Below are 18,426 nucleotides of genomic sequence, written 5' to 3' on the forward strand. Positions count from 1 at the left end.
TTGCTGTGTGTCCAACTGAGTTTGCTGCTTTGCCCGCAAATTCAGAAGAGAATGATTTTAAACTTCTTTATTCTTCCTTGTTCAGGCCTTTGCTGTTACAAATTAAAGCCCAGAAGTCCTTGGAGATCACTGCCTTGTTTTTCAGGGTGGGAGGGCATCCTGTTCTTCAGATCTTTTTTTTTTTTTTTTTTTTGTTTACACAACTAGAATCATGAAATTACAGAGTGGTTTGAGTTAGGAGGGATCTTAAATCTCATCCCACCCCTGCCATGGCAGGGACACCTCCCACTGTCCCAGGCTGCCCTGATGTCCAGCCTGGCCTGAGACACTGCCAGGGATCCAGGGGCAGCCACAGCTGCTCTGGGTGCCTGTGCCAGGGCCTCACACCCTCACAGGGAACAATTTCTTTCCACTTAGCTTCCTCGGTGGATCAGAGCCCCATTCAGCCTTGAACAGTTCCTTTTCCCTCCCCTTTGCCTCGAGGTCGCCCTATGCCTCAGGCCCATGCTCACAGTGGGTGGGGGGGCATTCCTGACCTACTAGGGGGACACAACCCCTCCTCTGACAGGACCTTTTTGGGCTCATCTGGGTTACGGTGACACCCTGGGATGCTGGGATGTGTCCATCGTCCATGTGGAGTCCAGTTTGGGCTGCTCCATCCCAGGGCAGTGCCCGTGCCCTGTGTTGCACTGCAGGGGCACCTCCGGTGCAGGGCAGCCCCAAGCCCCCAGTTCAGCATGAATACCGAGGGGCTGGAACACGCCCAGGGAAAGGAAGAGTTGAGGAAGGCTCTGGAGCACCAAGAGCGGCTGAGGGGGCTCAGCCTGGAGCAAAGGAGGCTCAGGGGGCCCTTGTGGCTCTGTACAGCTCCTGCCAGGAGGGCACAGCCGGGGGGTCGGGCTCTGCTCCAGGGAACAGGGACAGGAGCAGAGGGAACGGCCTCAGGCTGGGCCAGGACAGGCTCAGCTTGGACACCAGCAGGAATTCCTTCCCGGAAAGGGTGCTCAGGCCTTGGCAGGGACTGCCCGGGGAGGTGGTGGAGCCTCCATGGTCCCTGGAGGTGCCCCAGGAAGGCCTGGATGCGGCACTCGGTGCTCTGGGCTGTTGGACAAGGTGGGGTGTCACAGGTTGGACTGGGTGATCCTGAAGGGCTTCTCCTACCCCAATAATTCTGATTCTGTTACTCCTCTTGCTCCTTTCACTGGGGCAGTGCTGGTGTTGTATCTGTGCCAGCTGCTGCTTTCTCACCTGTAATATTTAACTAATGGGGAGCAGTAAAGGGGCTTTAATTTTACAGCTCAGTTTTTAAATCGACTAATTTCCTGGGAAATGCCATTTCATGGTTTGGGAATTGCCATGTGCTTTAAACTCTGCTTGTTAACCTTGCTGAGATGAGAAACTCACCCCTAAGTGAAAAGCTCTGCAGCTGTAGCAGCTAACCAAGAACTGCTTCCACTCTTTCGACACTAGAGTCTGATCCGTGACATGGACGCTGTGACTGCGAGTCCCTGACCCGCCCCCTCCCCGCCGCCATGGCCGCGCCGTGACGTCACTGGCCCCGCCCTCCCGGTTCCCCCCCCACTCGCGGCCACCGTAGCGGGATCGGCGGAGGCCCCGCGGCGGCCGATGGTCCGCGTTGTGCCGCCGCCCCCCGCCCGCCCCGCTCCGACCCGGCAGCGGCCGCAGATGGCGCGGCGGGGACCGGGCAGGCGGGGCGGGAGGTCACCGGCGCCGCCGCCGCCGCCGCTGCTGGCGCTGCTGCTGCTGTTGGTGCTGGGCCCTGCCGCCGTCGCCGGCGAGGAGGTGGCAGTCTCCAAGGAATGCGACAAGCCGTGCGCCAACGGCGGGCGGTGCCAGCCGGGCACCGGGCAGTGCGAGTGCCAGCCTGGCTGGGTGGGCGACCAGTGCCAGCACTGCGGGGGACGCTTTAGGTGAGCCTCCGCGGGGCGGGGGGCGGGGACGCGAGGGGTGCGTGTGGACGGGGCGCGGGGCTGGTTTGGGGTTGGTTCGGGGCTGGTTCACGAGTGAGGGGTTAGCTTTGGGGTACGGGAAGGAAAGTCTGGCTCAAGTGAGGGGCTGGTTTGGGTGGGGAGTTCGTTTGAACCGTGGGAAGCGGGCTGGTTTGGGCTACCGAGGGGAGAGTCTGGCAGCCCCAGCAGGGATGGGGGGCAGGGACAGGGCAAGGGAAAAAGGAGAAGACACAGCAGTGGCTCGGGGGCCCTAAGGGGCACTTGAGGCCAACAGGGAGGTGGGTACGAGGAGCAGGTTTGGGCACTCAGACCTGCTGAGGAGGGTCCAGGGGTGAGTGAGGGCAGCAGGGAAAGGGCCGGGTGACAGTAAAGGTGAGGGGCGGGACCAGGTGAGGTGAAAGGTGAGCGGCAGATGGAAGTGACACTAAGGGTGAGTGGCAGGTCAAGGGAATGGTGAGGGACACTCAGGTGATGATAAAGGTGAGCGGCAGGTGCAGGTGACAGTAAGGATGCAGGTGTTAGGGCAGGATAGGAGCATCTTGAGAGGACAATAGGGGCTGGGTCTCTGGGCAGTGAGGGTGTGAGCGTGGGCCTGGTTGAGGGGGATGTGGGTGTAAAGGGATGGCAGGAGTCATGAAGGGGGACAGAAGGGATTTGGATGCAGAGGGAGAGGTGGGTGTGCAGAAATAGGCTTGACGGGTGACAACAGCATGGATGTGATGGGGTGACTGTGGAAGGCTTGGTCTGACTGTCCCCAGAGGAGGCGAGTGGTTGGGCTTCCTGGGGGAACTCTCAGAGCAATGGGAAGTGGATGTTTAGTGCCCCAGTTGGCGAGTACAGGATGTTTGTTATGCAGAGAGGCGCCTCTAAGGGGGCTGAATTTTTGGTGTTGGTTGGCTGGGGTTACACAGGCATTACTGGTGATCATTTGTGATTCTAAGGGGCTGTGTAGGAGCAGGGATGTGGTTGTAGGGCACTGGATCAGTGGGGATCTGGGTTTGATGGACTGCAGGGCCAGGAAAATGTTTGGTTTAAGTTTTAGTAGGTCCAGACAGAAAGTAAGGCTGGAGGGGAGTGGGTATGGGGAAATTCTTTTGGTGGCAAGGTTAGGTTTGGGAACTTAGAAATGGAAGTGTAAGGATGGTGGGTGAATGGGGGTGGCTTTGTGTGTGGATGTGGAGCTGATGGAAGCAGTGAGGAGCAGGTGGACACAGGAGGTCAGTGTGGGTGTGGGGCCAGTTCCTGGGCGGGGAGAAGGACTAATGTGTGCATGGGACTAGATCACACTTAGAACAGGTTGGAGGAGAAGGGCGGGCAAGTGGGCGTCAGAGCGATGTGGAGACTCTAGAGGTGTTTGCAGGGGGGTTAAGGAAGCTCCTCTTGGCAGATCAGCAGGTGCTGGTTTTGGTTAAAGGTTATTTCAGGAGAAGTAGGTGCAGGGGAGAGAAGCAGTATCCTTATGGGAGTAGCTGGCATTTGGGAGGCTCATCATCTGGAGATGTAATGCTGCTGGCTTTTGGGGAGGGACAGTGGGAATAGCAGCCTGGTGGGAGAAATCTCCTGGGCTTGTGGGGAGACCAGAATGGGCAGTGGGAGGGGATTGAACAGGACAGAGGGTATTGGGAGAGTCCTGCTGCTTCAGAGTTTTTTTTTTTTTTTTTGGTTTTTTTTTTTGTTTTTTTTTTTTGTTTGTTTTTTTTTTTGTTTGTTTTTTTTTTTTTTTGTTTGTTTTTTTTTTTGTTTGTTTTTTTTTGTTTTTTTGGTTTTTTTTGAGGAAAAAAGGATTAAAGGAGGGCTCTGGGCTGGGGGATGGAATTCCCTGGCTCTGCACTGGTCCAGGCCAAGTGCAAACAGCTGTGTGTGGGAATGAGGAGTGTCTGCACAGGACAGTGGTTTTTGGGCTGTATGCTGATGGAAAGTGTGTTTCTGCAGTGCTGGGGCCAGTTCTTTTAGTGTTGAGTTACTTGGTTGGGTTGTGTGACTGAGGTGTATCCCACTGGATGAGAAAATGGAAATCTTCATGGGAATAGGCTGAGGATGCTCCCTGGCATTATGGCAAGGATTTCTGTAAGATGGTTACCTGCCTTGGATTCATCTGTGGCAGAGGGAGAGCCAGTGTGTGTCTGCATGCATTAGGTGAATTCCTTGGCAGGGCTGATTCCTGGAAAAGAAGGAAATGAGAAAAGGATGATTATCCTAGGCAGTGACTGCTTTCTTGGGGAGCTGATGAAAGTACCAAGCACCCTTTGATGATGTTCCTTATTGATTTGGGAGGAGGGTAACTGTTTATATAACCTGAACTCATGGAAGAAAAATACTTTATTTTTTTATTCATATTTATTGACCATCTGTAGATGTGTGTGTATTGCAAACAGTTTGAAAGGAGTTTTGTATAGAAACAATTCCAGGCTAGGCAAGCCCTGGAAGTCCAGACCTGCCTTTTTAATGTCTTTTTGCTGCTGTCATGAAAAGCATTTTCTTTTAGCTGGGAGAGCGCTTTAAGGAATAGCCTCATACCTGTTACTCTCTTGGAGAAACTTAGGATATTTGTGGTTTTTAGGGGACTGGATTTGAGAGACTTCTTTTCTGAATAGTAATGCCAAGTGAAAAAAGAATTGGTATATATTCACTGCTAATAGAATCTCAATTTTTTTCCTCTTACCTGCTTTGATAGAACTTCTTTTTTCTTTCTCGCATATAATTCTAGTCTAAAATGTTGCCTGAAAACATAATACATGTTTTTCTCTGTAGATGATTTGTCTGTTTATTAGTTTATTAAGGAGTTGGAATTTCTAGTAATGTTTTTAAACTTGGAGCTCTGAGAAATGCAAGCAATGGTCATAGTTTTGCAGTCTTGTGTCTTCTTTCACATGCCTTGAGTTTGCTCTGTCTCCTGTCAGAATTGGCTCTGCAGGAGGTTTTTGTTTGGTTCATGGTTGTCAAGAGTTTGGCTTTAAAGGACTTAATGTGTTATTAAATGCTGTAGGTACAAATGGGAAGTAGAAGAGCAGGTGAAAATTATTTTCTAAGTGCAGTGTATTCTATGTGCTTATCTGCTGGACTGAGAGATGTAATTAAATTTGGCATGTTAATCATCCTGTCTAATCTAGATGTATATGATGACTGTATTTGTGGCATTGAGTGTTTTCATTTACACTGTAAAGTTACACCTCGTGCTTCACTAACCCACTAATATCTCACATCTTCTTGTGTTCACAGTGAAGGATGAACATTGTAGCATCGAGTTGCAGTCTTCTAATATTCCATTCCCCTTTTTCCCTGGGAAATCTTTTTTTTTAAACTGCAGTTAGGTGTATGAGTAACACACCCCAGATCAGTGATGCTTTTTAGAGGTGGAAGGCTGATTTAGGAGGGACTTCATGTGACTTTTTTCTAAGATGTGGAACCAGCCACTTTAGTTGTTCAAAGATAAACATCTTGGTGTTAACAGAAGCTGAAACAGAAAACACGGAATGTGCCTGATGTGCTTGTGTCTTCTGTTTGAGCATAAACCTCCAGAGGGCTCTGGGCTGGCTGGAGGCTGCTGTGCCTTCAAGCTGCCATGATATGGGCAGGAGAGGAGCTGCTGCTGGGAGGGATGAGAAATTCCCTAGTCACAGAGCTGCAGCAGCATCCTGAGATGGCATTTGGAGCAGTGGGAGCTTGGGAGCTCCAGACTTGAGAGTGAAATTGGCAGCATTGATTATTGTACAATCAAAAAGACGCTGCCCACTTTGTTAACAGACTCTTCAAAGCGCTGTCTGCAGCTCAGTGACACAACCTCTCACCCTGCCTAAACTGAGTTGTCAGCCAGCTGCCTAATTAGCAGATGGAATTAAAGGTGGAAAGGCCCTCTAAGATCATCCAGCCCAGCTGCCCCCCAGCCCTGCCAAGACCATCAGTAACCATACCCACGTGTTTTTGAACACTTCCAGGGATAGGAACTCAGCCACTTTACCGGGCAGTCTGTCCCAGTGCCTGACCAACCTTTCCATGAAGACTTTCCCCAGTATCCAGTCTAACCCCTGCACCAAAAGTGCAACTTGAGGCCATTTCCTCTTGGTCCTGTCTCTTGTTCCCTGGGAGCAGAGCCTGACTCCCCCTGGCTGCACCCTTCTGTCTGGGAGTTTTGGGGAGTGAATGAGAATGAGCTCTTCTCATTCTGGCCACGAGTTTTTCCAGGCTGAGCCCTCCCAGTTCCCCCAGCCCCTCCTCACCAGACAAGGCAAGTAAAGCACAGAGCAAGAAATGACCTCTGGTTCACTTCCATTTATTGTCCTGAGATTGTAAAGGATTGGATTAACAAATTCAGGATAATGATTGACTTATTGAGCAGTTAGTGTATGTGGTTTGTGTGTGTAGGCTCACTGATGGGCAGTTTGATGGTAGCTGAAAATAATATTTTGACTATATAATGAAATACCAAATTATTCCAGGAATATGGATTTTGTGTGTAAAGGCACTAGTGCTCCTTTCATGGTAATACTCTTTTTGTGGTGGGAGATGGCAAATACCAAGCCGGACTTAACCATGCAACCTGACAGTTGGGGAGTAAAAAACAGATTAGACTGTATCCTTTAAACTCTCTTTTTAGTAATATAATGGGAGCAGTTACATGTTGCTGATTAAATGTTATGAAGGACTTGGTGGTAGTAGAGTGTGCTTGGCCAAAGATTATTACAGTGAAGAGGAATTTTATCTCTAGGTTTGTGTAAATCACTACCTGAGGGAGTTGTGAGCTGGAAAAGAACTATCACAATTCTCTTTGTTAAATAAATAGGAACTTCTGGTCAAAAGCTTAAATACAAGCTGTTGTCTTTAAGAAGCTACCTGAGGCATTTGTAGATTTAGGAAGGTCAGGAAGATGCTTAATAGATCCAAGGATGTTGGCAATTTGAATCCAATCAGTTTAAGTGCTCAAATTAGATCTGGGGCCTGCATTTGTGTCTGATCCCCATTCTGTTCCTCCCTTTTCATTAGGGTATTATTTTGCTTTAAAATGATTTTCTCTTCCATGCTGCTTAATGAAAGACTTGCTCAAACACTGCACTGGTAAAGAAGAAGAAGCTATTTGAGTAGGAAATACTTAAACATCATCAATTTTAATGAACGCACTGAGAAAAAAAGAACAATTATATGTTTTTTTTTAGTTCTTGGAGGTATGTGTGGATATCCTTATGAATGCATATCTGTATTTCTGTCTATCCATACATGTATATAATATATAAATATTATCTATTTTGTGGCTTGGAGCAACCTGGTCCAGTGGAAGGTGAAGGAGGTCTTCGAGGTCCTTTCCCACCCAGACCATTCCATGATTCTGTTTAAATGATCTGTTCATTGGGAAACTCATGGGTAATATTTAATCTGAATTCTCTGTTATTGCTCCTCTCACTGTTTTATTGGACAATCTGAAATTTTACTAGGGCTGTTCTAAGAACTAAACTTCACCTGTGAAATAATTCAGTATTTTTGAAATATCTGAATTGTTCTGCAGTTTGTGCCGTGCACTAAACGAGCAGCATAAATATTTGACTTGCGGGAGGTTTTGTTAATGTTTGCAATAAGCTCACTGCCTGTTTTCAGTCTGCTTTGTAGTAAGGAGGCAGTAGTGGAAAATTCAGAGCAGTCAGACAAAACAGCTCGTGCTGGATCCTCCCCATCATCTCTGCCTCACAAACATCCAGTGCCTTGCCTGTTGGAGCTTTAGTGGTTGGAATTACTGAACACTCTGTGTGTGAGAGAGAGAAGTCCTGTCCTGTTCCTGTCTTCCTGCTGAGCACGTCTGAGCATGAGAGCTCCTGGAACAGAGCAGATGAAGGATAACATTCCTGTGCCTGCCAAATCCAGAAACATATCACTGACTTGGACTTAGAATGCCTCCTTCTCTGCAGCAGTCACCGTTTTTGTCATTTCTCCGTTCCTGTAAGGATCAGGGAATACCTGCCTGAGTCCCTTAGCACTTGGCTGACACTGCTCTAGATTTTCCCAGTATTTCAGTCTCAGCTGTTCCTTTCGTTTTGGATGCAAAATAATCACAGAATGGTTTGGGTTGGAAGGAACCTTAAAGCTCTTCTCATTCTAACCCCCTGCCATGGGCCAGGGACACCTTCTGCTAGACCAGGCTGCTCCAAGCCCTGTCCAGCCTGATCTTGAGCACTTCCAGGAGTGGGGCAGCCTCAGCTTCCCTTGGAAATTAATAAAATGAGCTCAGGTCCAGCCAGGTGTTTGTTACCATCTTCATCAGTTTACATTTAACATAAATAACTTATATTGAAATACCAAAAAATGGCTGAAATTGGCACTGTTTTCACAGAAAATAGTTGTTTTCTTCAATTAAAAAAAAAATCTAGGACCAGTGATCCTTTTGTCCCATGTCCTGATAAATTTAAATAATATTTTAAATGTGTGTGATGGATTTGATTTTCCTGGCTTGTTCCTCTGAAGCTTTTGTGAGCAATCAAATTTCAAACTCTGAGCTTCCTGCACCTAACATGTTTATGAAATCCATGCCGAAAATCCTATATTTAGGTAATGCTGCTGCTCACCAAGCTGTTGTCTTACTGTATTAATTTAGCATACCCTTGGGTCCTCTTTTCTTGAATGGTTTCCTTGAAGAATTTTTTTCTGATTTGAAGTTCTAGGCACAGCACTTAGAATTACCTTCTTGACCAGACAGAGCTTTGCTTCTTTTTTCCTGCACTCAAAATACTCCCTGCAAGTAGGAGCTTTTAAATCACATCTTGTAAAGCATAGTGAAAAAACAGAGTAAAAAAGGCTGAAGCAAAGTAGTTTTGGGGGAGGAGGGAGCTGCTCCAAACTGGAATTCACCGTAAGAGGGACCACAGCAGTTTGTGCCAGTGCTTTGTTCCTGAACAGCCACATGCTCACATCTGCCCATTGAACCACTGCAGCAGCTTGGAAGCTGGGCTGGAATATTTGGTGATCAATTTTACAGCAGTGAACAGAGATGATAATTTGCTTTTGTGCACAGTTTTGAATGAAATACTCATTTAGTCACTGAAACACTGGAGCAGTAAGGATGTTTGCTTTTTGTTTCCTGCTTTTGTTCCCTTGCTTTGTTCATGGCTGATCCTCACAGAAGTTCCTTCAGATCTACTTGAGATTGTCACTTTTCCTCCTTTTGCTTAAAGTAAATATTTATTTGATGGAGAGGCAGGTTGCTTGCAGGGTTTTGGTGGATGTGTGCTGCATACAGATGATTCCAGGCATGGTTTGGGCTTGAATGGGAAATGCTTGGGATATTCAGAATGTAAGGGCTCTGTCCTTATTGCAGAGTTGTGACATCATTAGGGTTGTTAAGAGCCCTTAATTGCACACAGAACAAGCTTTATGTAGCAATCTGATAACCTAAATTTGGGACATTGGCATAGTGGGGGATTTGGAGAATAATTGAAAGAAAATGGATTCTGTTTTGGGCTGATAATAAGTGTCTTAGTGCATCTTGCATGATGAAGAAGAATTTAAATGTTTTACTGATGAATTGAGCAATATTCCTGCTGAAGAGGGGCAGCTGATCAGAACAGATTGTGACAAGTACTTCTTGGATACCCCAGGATCTGGAAAATATTCCTGGTCCTGGTTGTGGCTTCACTTGCTAAAACAAATTTCCTGCACTATCACCAGATTCAGAATTTTCAGTTTCCTGAAAATGCAGAAATGGAATTAAGCTGATTGAAGGGACACCATGCTGACAGAGGTGGTCTGGGCATTCCAGCCAAGGGTTTTCCAGTGTGTAAACTCCCTTTTATTCCCTGCTGTGCCTGCTGGGCTCACAGCTGCAGAGGTGAAAGCACTGTTGTACACAAACTTAGCTCGGGTGTGCTCGGTGCATGTTGCAAAAATTTAAATAGGAGGTTGTTGCTTTGTGTAGGTACAGGGTGTTGCACATCATCTTTGAAAATTATCTGTAATGACCTTTACCATGAGACAGTGCTGCTCAGCTTGATGCAGGATGTACAAATACAGCTGTGAAAATCCCAGATTTTCTATTATTTCCCTTTGCCTTCTGTTTCCTGATTCTCAGAAACCTTTTTTTTTCTTTGCTAGTTTCTATAAGCTGAAAGAAAAAAAAAAAGAAGAAAATTGTGCTAGGAAAACAGTCTTTGGAAGACTTTCTTATTAGTGTTTGTATTGCTTGAAAATTTAATATCTGTCTCCAAGGTGGTGCTTGTCTACTCAAAGGATAAGAAGCTTGGCACAGATGAATTAGCATTTTTTTTGTAAACTCCTTTTATAAACTCAAATACAGAAAGTGAGAGGTATTTTTCCATTCAGAAAATTTAGGTTGGGTCTAATATTTTTTCATGGCAAAGGGAAGGAATGTCTTCAATTACTTTGTGATTAAAAGCTATTTAGTTTTCAGTCATTGCAATGAAAAAAATTACTCCTGCAGTGGCTTAGCTGTGTATTGAGTGGCTTTAGTGTTTGTTTTGTCTGTTTTTGTTTTTTGTGGTTTTGGTTTGTTTTGTGGGGCTGGTTTTTGTTTTTGTTTGTCTGTTTTTTCCCTTCAGTTTCTTTGTGCTTGTGTCATTGTCTCTTTCCTGCTACAGCTCAGTCGTTTTCCACATGTTCCAGATATTTTGAATGTAATTGCACTATCTAGGGAAAATGTATGATTCAGGTTTACCATGAGCACAGCTTTTAGATTTCATTGCTTGTTACGATCAAGAACGTGTTTGAGTTCCTCTAAAATAAGCTTTTCAGAGTGGTTTTGTGAAGGTTTTTTGCAGCAAGGTGCAACATGTTTCCTACCAGAGTTGTGCACCTGTCTTTTTAATGATTAATTTACACAGTCAATCTCCCATTAATCCAGAGTGGAGAGTGTCACTTGAATTTTATAGTGATTTCAGAGCATAGATCTCTAGTGTCTGCTTGCTACATACCTTGATCTTGTGTGAGATCATCAAAGGTGATGCTGCAAAGATTTCCAGCCTTTGCAAGACCTGAGTTGCAGAATAGTGTGGAACTGAAGTGCTGACTGGGCTGACCAGTGCTACAAGGAAAAAAAGCCCAAAAACCAGGGAAAACTCCAGCGTTGTTTCCTAGTAAGGATTTTAGTGCTGCTAGAAAAAAGGATACTGCTGTATCCAAATTGTGAGCATGGATTGATGTTGCTGGAAGCAAAGTACTGAATTCCAAATAATATAGTGACAAATAATTAGTTTTGTGGTCACTGGTGATTTTAATTTTAATTTTTTTCAAGGAGAGATCAGGAACAGGCAGAATTGTTGGGTGAGTTGCTTTTAGTTTATTGTTGTTCAAGACACTCAGTTTGCATCTGCATTTATGTATAGTTGCTGCCTCCTTGTTTGACAGTGTGTCAGTGCTCTTTAGTTAAGGGATTGATTTATTACACTGAAACACAAAACAGGCAGCTCTATAAATTTGGGTCAGTCAGTGTCTTTCTCACCAGCACAGGCTGCAGTGACCCTTTACAGTTACTGGTTTTCATTTTGGGAATAGTAATGGGTGTTTAAGTAAGCCCTCGTTCAACTTCTGGAGGATGAATCATTTTGAGGAGGTGTTGATGTGGTTCAAAGTCAAAACCAGGATCTGACTTCCCGCCTATGCACACTTCTTCTGAAACATCCATATTAATATTACTGGAATTTAAAATTTTCTTGTGGATACTCTGATAGTCTGTTAACTTGTTTTATCTGAATTTATGTGATGAGCCCAAAGAAAACTCTAGTGCTACTGAAAGCATGTTAAACCAGTGATTTGTGGATCACTTTCAGCTTTTCTCAGTACCTGAGCTGTTGAGAATTTCTGGGACAGCAGGCAAATGTCAGTACCAGCAGAATTGCCTTACGTGAATGGTACAATAACAATTTCTATGCAAGTTTGGAGTTTGAATGTGAGTGGATGGGGATTTGAATTTCTGGTGAAACAGGAATGTGTGGTCTGGCTGGAAAAGCTGAAATGACTTTATAGCCTCTAACTTTACTGTTCCCTTGAGAATAGAGTATCACAGACTTCAGGAGTCAATGCAGTTCATCATTTAATCCCCTTGGTTCCGTTTCCCTATCAATTAATTAGGGCAAATTATATATATGGTCTAAAGATGTTCTGATGATGACTCTATTTACATAGGAATTTGGAGGTTTGGAAGCATATTTTAATGACAGTTTGGATGGCAACTGGTATTCAGTTGTCTATTCTGAGAATAATACTGCCCTACAGAAGAAATGTGGTTAATGTTGCTATAAATATGCCTAAATCATCTTCACTGAGGCTGATGAAAAAGGATATTGTGTGTTAAAAGTGATGGAGTTTAAATGTGATCTTAATTTCTCTGTTCAGCACTTATGGGAATTTGTCATGTGATATGGAAAGACAAGAAATCACAATGTGGAAATTGTGTTATAGGATCAAAGCTGGTTGAGGCATCAGAGTGGCCTCTGTGCCTGAGTTTTGCTTGCTTGCAGTGCAAGATGTGTGTGCATTAGCTGGGATGTGGTGCTGGAGGAGACATCCTTTGCTATTCCCAGTGTCCAAATCCCACTGATTTCCAGTATCCCAAGGCAGGGAGGACTGAAGCATGAGTGCATGAAGGTATAGGGACTCACACTGGGTAGTTTTAGACCTGGGCTCCTCAAGCAGCGCCCTGTGTAAGACAGATTCTACATGAGAGGTTGGGTGGGCTGGAGCTTCTCCCAGGGAGCATGGAGGGAGTGCTTTCCCTTTTTCTTGTGGGTTGATGTAACTTCATCCGTCTGTTCTCCACTTTGCCAAGGGCAGAGGCACCTCCTGCTGTCCCAGGTTGTTCCAAGCCCCATCCAGCCTGGCCTTGGACACTTCCAGGGATGGGGCAGCCACAGCTGCTCTGGGCACCCTGTGCCAGGGCCTTACACCCACACAGGGAACCATTTCTCCCCAATATCCCATCCAACCCTGCCTGCAGTCAGTGGGACAGCATTCCCCCTTGTCCTGTCGTTTCATGTCCTTCTCCAAAGTCTCTCTCCAGCTCTCTTGGAGCTGTTTTAGGTAATGCAAGGTGCTGGAATTTCTTCCTGGAGCTTTCTCCAGGCTGAACAAATCCCAGCTCTCTCAGCCTGTGTCCATAGAGTTCCTTGCTTTTTACCTGTGGATTTGAAGAAGAAATTCTGTAGGAGACAACCATGTGTGTGTCTATTGATTTTTGTTTGCACTTGAATTTTTCATACATTTGGTATTGATTTAAAGCTATAAATTTGCAGAAGCCTGAGCCCTTCATGGTTAGGCTTTCTGGGGCTCTCTGGGCATCAAGGCTGTCTTGTGTTTCTGTAGTAAGTTCAATAAATAATAAATCAACTTCTGTCAACACTGAAGGAAATCTTTCTGTTCAGGTTTAGGGAGATTAACAGGATTCTGTAGACACAACTGAAATTGATGTTTCCTTAGTGTCTTGTAACACACTGAAAATATGAAAGTAGGTGGATGAAGGCCACTACCATCAATGCTTAAGGAGGAGATAAACCTCTATGAATGAATGATCTCTGTGGTAACTGTCATATCTGAAGAAGAAAAAGCACCCATTTTGAGGTCAGAAAGCATTGTGGAAAGTTTTTAAATTCTGCTAATTTAAATATGTGATAAGAGCAGTTAAAAGGTGCCGTGCCTGATGGCCAAAGTGAGTGTTGGAAGCCCTTTTGCAGGCTGGGCTGTTGATCTGCTGAGGATTAATGGCAGGTCAGGACTGTGACTTGGCATGAGATGCTTTCCCTTTAATCTCCAATTAAATTAAAGAAGCACCAAATAGCTGTGATTTTAATGGGGTAAAATATATACACACACATATTTTTCCCTTTCTCATGACTGACTCACATTTGAGCAGAGGTTCTCCTCTAATGACTTCAAGTCCTTTTATAAGATTTTTTTATAAGTTGTATGTGTTCATTATTAAGTCTTTAAAAACAAACTCAGGAAAAGTTTGGCCCTGGTGAGCTGTGTGTTGCTGTAATTTCTCCAAGGAGTGAAATAGTAGAAATGGTAAGTTTTGAAATTTCCTTTTTGGGTTTTCTTTTGGCAGCTACTTCTGTACATAGTATGTGTAAAACATACATGTGGGTAAAGCTCTATGACTTCTGAGCTGTGGAGTCAAAGTACTTATTGTGCATGTCACTTATGTTCCTTAATATATGGTATTCTGTTTAAGTAGTGGAGCTAAGGAGAAAAGAGAACAGGTCAGCAGGGTAAAATAGTTAAACTAAGTAGTTTTGATATATGTAATATGAAGTATATTATGGATCATCTCATCCTGATCTTGGTAGCCAATGTCCTACTGATTATACAGTAAAATATCTCAAAATATTGCTGGCGTTGAATACTGTTTGAGATATTCCTGGACACACAGAGTAAACTGAACCCAAACTTTTCAGGTGTATGATTTTGAAATTAAACCCTGCTTAGGATCTAAAAATGTAAATAAAATCTTATGAAGAACCCTATCCATAGACTGCACAGGACATGTTGTTCTAAATGGGCACTGAACTAAAGGTAGATGGGGCAGTATGCCACCTGCACTCTTATTCCAGGGCATCTTCAGAAATATTACTGCAGGAGAGAAGGGGAGACTGAGCTCAGAGCTCCCTGTGAACTGCAGTTCCTCCTGAGGGGCAGCTCTGGTCTCTGTTCTCTGTGACAGGACCCGAGGGAATGGCTGGAGCTGTGTTGGGGCAGGTTTAGGTGGAGATCAGGAGAGGCTCATCCCCCAGAGGGTGCTCAGGCAGTGCCCAGGCTCCCCAGGGCGTGGCCGTGGTGCCAGGGCTGCCAGAGCTCCAGGAGCGCTGGGGCAATGCGCTCAGGCTCAGGGTGGGGTTGTTGGGGTGTCCTGTGCAGAGCCAGGAGCTGGACTCAGTGATCCTGATGGATTCCTTCCAGCTCAGGATATTGTGGTTCCATGTGGAAATAAAACTAAACCCAGTGCTGCAGTCCTCCCTGCTGTCCTTGCTTCCTGGTGATATCCGGAGCAAGCCAGCGGCAGCAACTGCAACAGGATTGAAAGTGGGGAAGCGAAATTGCTGTGCATCACTGGGTCTGGTTTGGGGTTTTTTTTGGATTTAGTTTTTTTCCACAGCCATGGTTTGTGCCTTGAGATGTTTTCTGTGTTTTCACTGAAGTTTACGTTCAGAAGGGTTGTAGCACACTTCCCTCTCCAAGTGCACTAATACAAAATAGAATTGCAGGACTGATTTATGAAGTGGATAACAGCTGTGATGCTGAATTGATTGGTACAAGGAGGTGCCTTGCAGCCCCTGCAGACAGGCTAGGTGCTATCAGACTGATACCATCAGAGTCTCAGCTGCCAATCTGAACATGCTTTTAGAGAGCTGTTTCCACACTCAGCTTTTGGAGAATGGTGAGTCCTTGCCCAAGCTGGCTCAGACTGCAGAGCCCATCCCGAGCCCTGGAGGTGGGAACACGGGACACGTGTTTACATCCTGTGTTACTTAGATGCACCAAGGCAGTTTGTAGGACTCCTGTCATAACATTTGCGTTGTGTTGCCCCTAAAATAGCCCATGTTGTACTTTGTCCTGATTGTTTGTATACTGATGACATTCACTGGTTCAAATGAGATTTTCTGCCTTTTTCATTGCTACTCCTTTAATCTTAATGATTTGATTAGATTTTCACAAGTTCATTGTATCCTCCAAATCATTACTTCACTTTTAAAGTTTTTTCTTCATCTAATTATAATTGAATTTTGCCCTTGAGCAGGGCAAATGGATAATATTTTAAGAGCAGTTTTAAAAGTAGGGTGAAGAAGGTGAAGAGCTAGTAATAGAAAGTAACATTAGTTGAGTCTTTGGTTTGTGCAGTAGTGATTTAAAAATATGGAGGGAAAGATGAACTGCTATCTTTAGACCTATCAGTCTGATCTTGAGATCAAAATTTAAGAATGTGTGAAAGAATGGTGGTTAACAGACAGAAATTGCTAGGTAGATTTGCCATTTGTAAGTGATACTGTTTAAAATACAATATATATATGCGCTGGATGTGTTATAAGCATCATTTAGGATGAAGGCACCTGTAAGAGATAAATAGGTGCAATCAGGGCTTTGGAAGCCTCTTTGATTCAATGGCACCACCCAGAGCAGAACTGCACTGTATGACCTATGAAGAACTTTTCACCTGTGTGTGGTAGTCAGGAAATCTGGAGAGTTTTATCTTCCATTCTGCCATTTCTACTGAGATGGAATTAATCAGGCTCCTTCTCATATTACAGGTGTGGAAGGGGAGCAGTTGGTGAAGTGTTGAACAGGAGGATAAGGGTTAAAAGAGGGGCCAAGGGAGGGGATTCTGCCCTGCTCAGGTGAGACCTCACCTGCAGAGCTGCCTCCAGCTCTGGGTCCCCAGGAAGGACCTGGAGCTTTTGGAGTGAATCCACAGGAGGCACCAAGATGATCAGAGGGATGGAGCAGTTCTGCTGTGAGGAAAGGCTGAGAGAATTGGGATTGTTCAGTCTGGAGAAGACAAGGCTCTAGGATGACCTAATTGTGGCCTTCGAGTAACTGGAAGGAGCTGACAAGAAAGATGTAAAGAGACTTTGGACACAAGGACTTTTGGAGAGACAGAACAGGCGGAAATGGCTTCAAACAGAGACAAATGTTGATTTAGATTAGAAATGAGGAAGAAGCTTTTTATGATGAGGGTGGTGAGGTGGCACAGGTTGCCTAGAGAAGCTGTGGCTTCCCCATCTCTGGAAGTGTCCAAGATCAGGTTGGATGGAGCTTGGAGCACCCTGGGCTAGTGGAACGTGTCCCTGCCCATGGTGGGCATTTGGAATTGCATGGGCTTTAAGGTCCCTTCCAACCCAAACCATTTCACGATTCTGTTGTGAGAGATAAAATGATGTTTTGCTTCAGCCATAGGAATGTATACTTTATGTCATGTAGACAAAGATGTAGCTAGCACCTGACTCAGCTGCCATGTTTATATTAATAAATAGTCTTGCTTCAATGACTTTGTTCTCTTTCAACTTTATTGGTGAGTGGGTGTTTCTCACAATTTGGGGAATTGTCTGGGAAACTTGACCTCTGATTCTGCAGAGCAGGACAACGGGAAGAGGGGAAGGCACACGCTGCTGATTCTAGCAGACCCTGACATGGACATGGAGTATCTTCTTCTGAAATGTTGTTTGGATTCCCTTATCTGGGAAGGGAGGAAAGGTTGCCAGTTCCTGGAACAAATGGCCTGTTGCTCCAAAATGATTTGCAGGCGACAATCCTCTCTTTTGCAGATCTTAGAAGAAAGGGGTTGTTGCCCCAAACATCAGCCCTGGACATTTACATACATCAGGTAAAATTGGGAGATTGGATATTGGTAAAATTTTGGAAACTTGACACTGACATGGGAAGGTCCCTTTCCAATACACTTGGTAATTGGGACAGCAGTGCACACTACAGAGGGAGGGTGGGCGCCTGCAATCCGAATTAAAGGACCAGTGGAGTCACCTCCCAGGGACTGGACTGTAATACAAAGAAGTAACCCTCTAAAATTAACCTTCAAAAGATAATCTGTCCCAGAAATAAATAATTGAAATTTTATTGCCGGGATTATAATTTTAGTCCTAGTAACCCCTGTTTTAGCTGACTGTTGCATTAAATGCCATAGAACCTGGAAAGTTGCTGGAAAAAAATAATGAGGCTTCGTCCATCATCTCTGGCTCAGTATGGTATCCTGTTCTGATAAACCTACAAAATGTCAGGAAAGGATCCCTGGTGGAGCACAAACCTACTGGATTGTCCAAAATTTAGGAACATAGGCTCAAACATCAGAAAGCTTACCTATGTGCCAGTACAGAAATGGAGCACACTGTGGGATTCTCAGTCCTTGGATAACCTATTTGGGAAAACCTAATGGAGGAAGATGGCTTCTATTATGTGTCTTTGCTGGATTATTGCTTATGCCTTGTCTTATTCCCTGTTTTATCAGGTTAATTGCTAGTGTAGTAGAAGAAATGCAGGTGATCAGAATGCCAGTGAACCCAAACCTTGCAGCTGCTAGTCAAAGAGTAGGAGCCCAGAAGATCATGGTCCCAAGGAGGCGAGATCAGAACAGAGTGAAACCAGAAGACGATCTACATCTTATTTTACACAAGCTAGAGTAAAGCTATGCACCTCAGCAGGAAACAAAGACCTAAAATTTTGGAATAAGCCTAGCTCAGCACAAGCAGGAGTTTGCCAAATAACAGGTCTGGAGTGTAACTGTTATATGTGAATAGAAGCTTTTTGCAAACAGGGCCCAGCCCACACCGGCCAGACAGATAACCAAACCAAGGGCCTCAGCAAAAAGGTGATAAATAAAAAGGAGGTGGATTGTGGGGGGTAAAATAATGTTTTGCTTCAGCCATAAGAGTGTGTAGTTAATGTCACGTAGGCAAAGATGTAGCTGGCACAAGGCTAGGGCTCGGGAGGGAGTGTGGCAGTGAGGAAAAGGGGAGTCAAGTGA

General features: G+C 45.0%; 1 protein-coding gene across 1 annotated transcript in view; it reads left to right on the plus strand.

Annotated features, from left to right (window-relative positions):
* The first annotated feature begins 1,614 nt into the window (after positions 1–1,614).
* ATRN (attractin) overlaps positions 1,615–18,426 on the plus strand; it is a 154,970-nt gene continuing 138,158 nt past the window's right edge. The window contains exon 1 of the mRNA XM_058024020.1: positions 1,615–1,931. Coding sequence (XP_057880003.1) covers positions 1,627–1,931 — 305 coding nt within the window. The 5' untranslated portion in view covers positions 1,615–1,626. The remainder of the gene's footprint in view (positions 1,932–18,426) is intronic.

This window comes from Melospiza georgiana, chromosome 5, assembly GCF_028018845.1.
Source record: "Melospiza georgiana isolate bMelGeo1 chromosome 5, bMelGeo1.pri, whole genome shotgun sequence".
Lineage (NCBI taxonomy): Eukaryota > Metazoa > Chordata > Aves > Passeriformes > Passerellidae > Melospiza > Melospiza georgiana.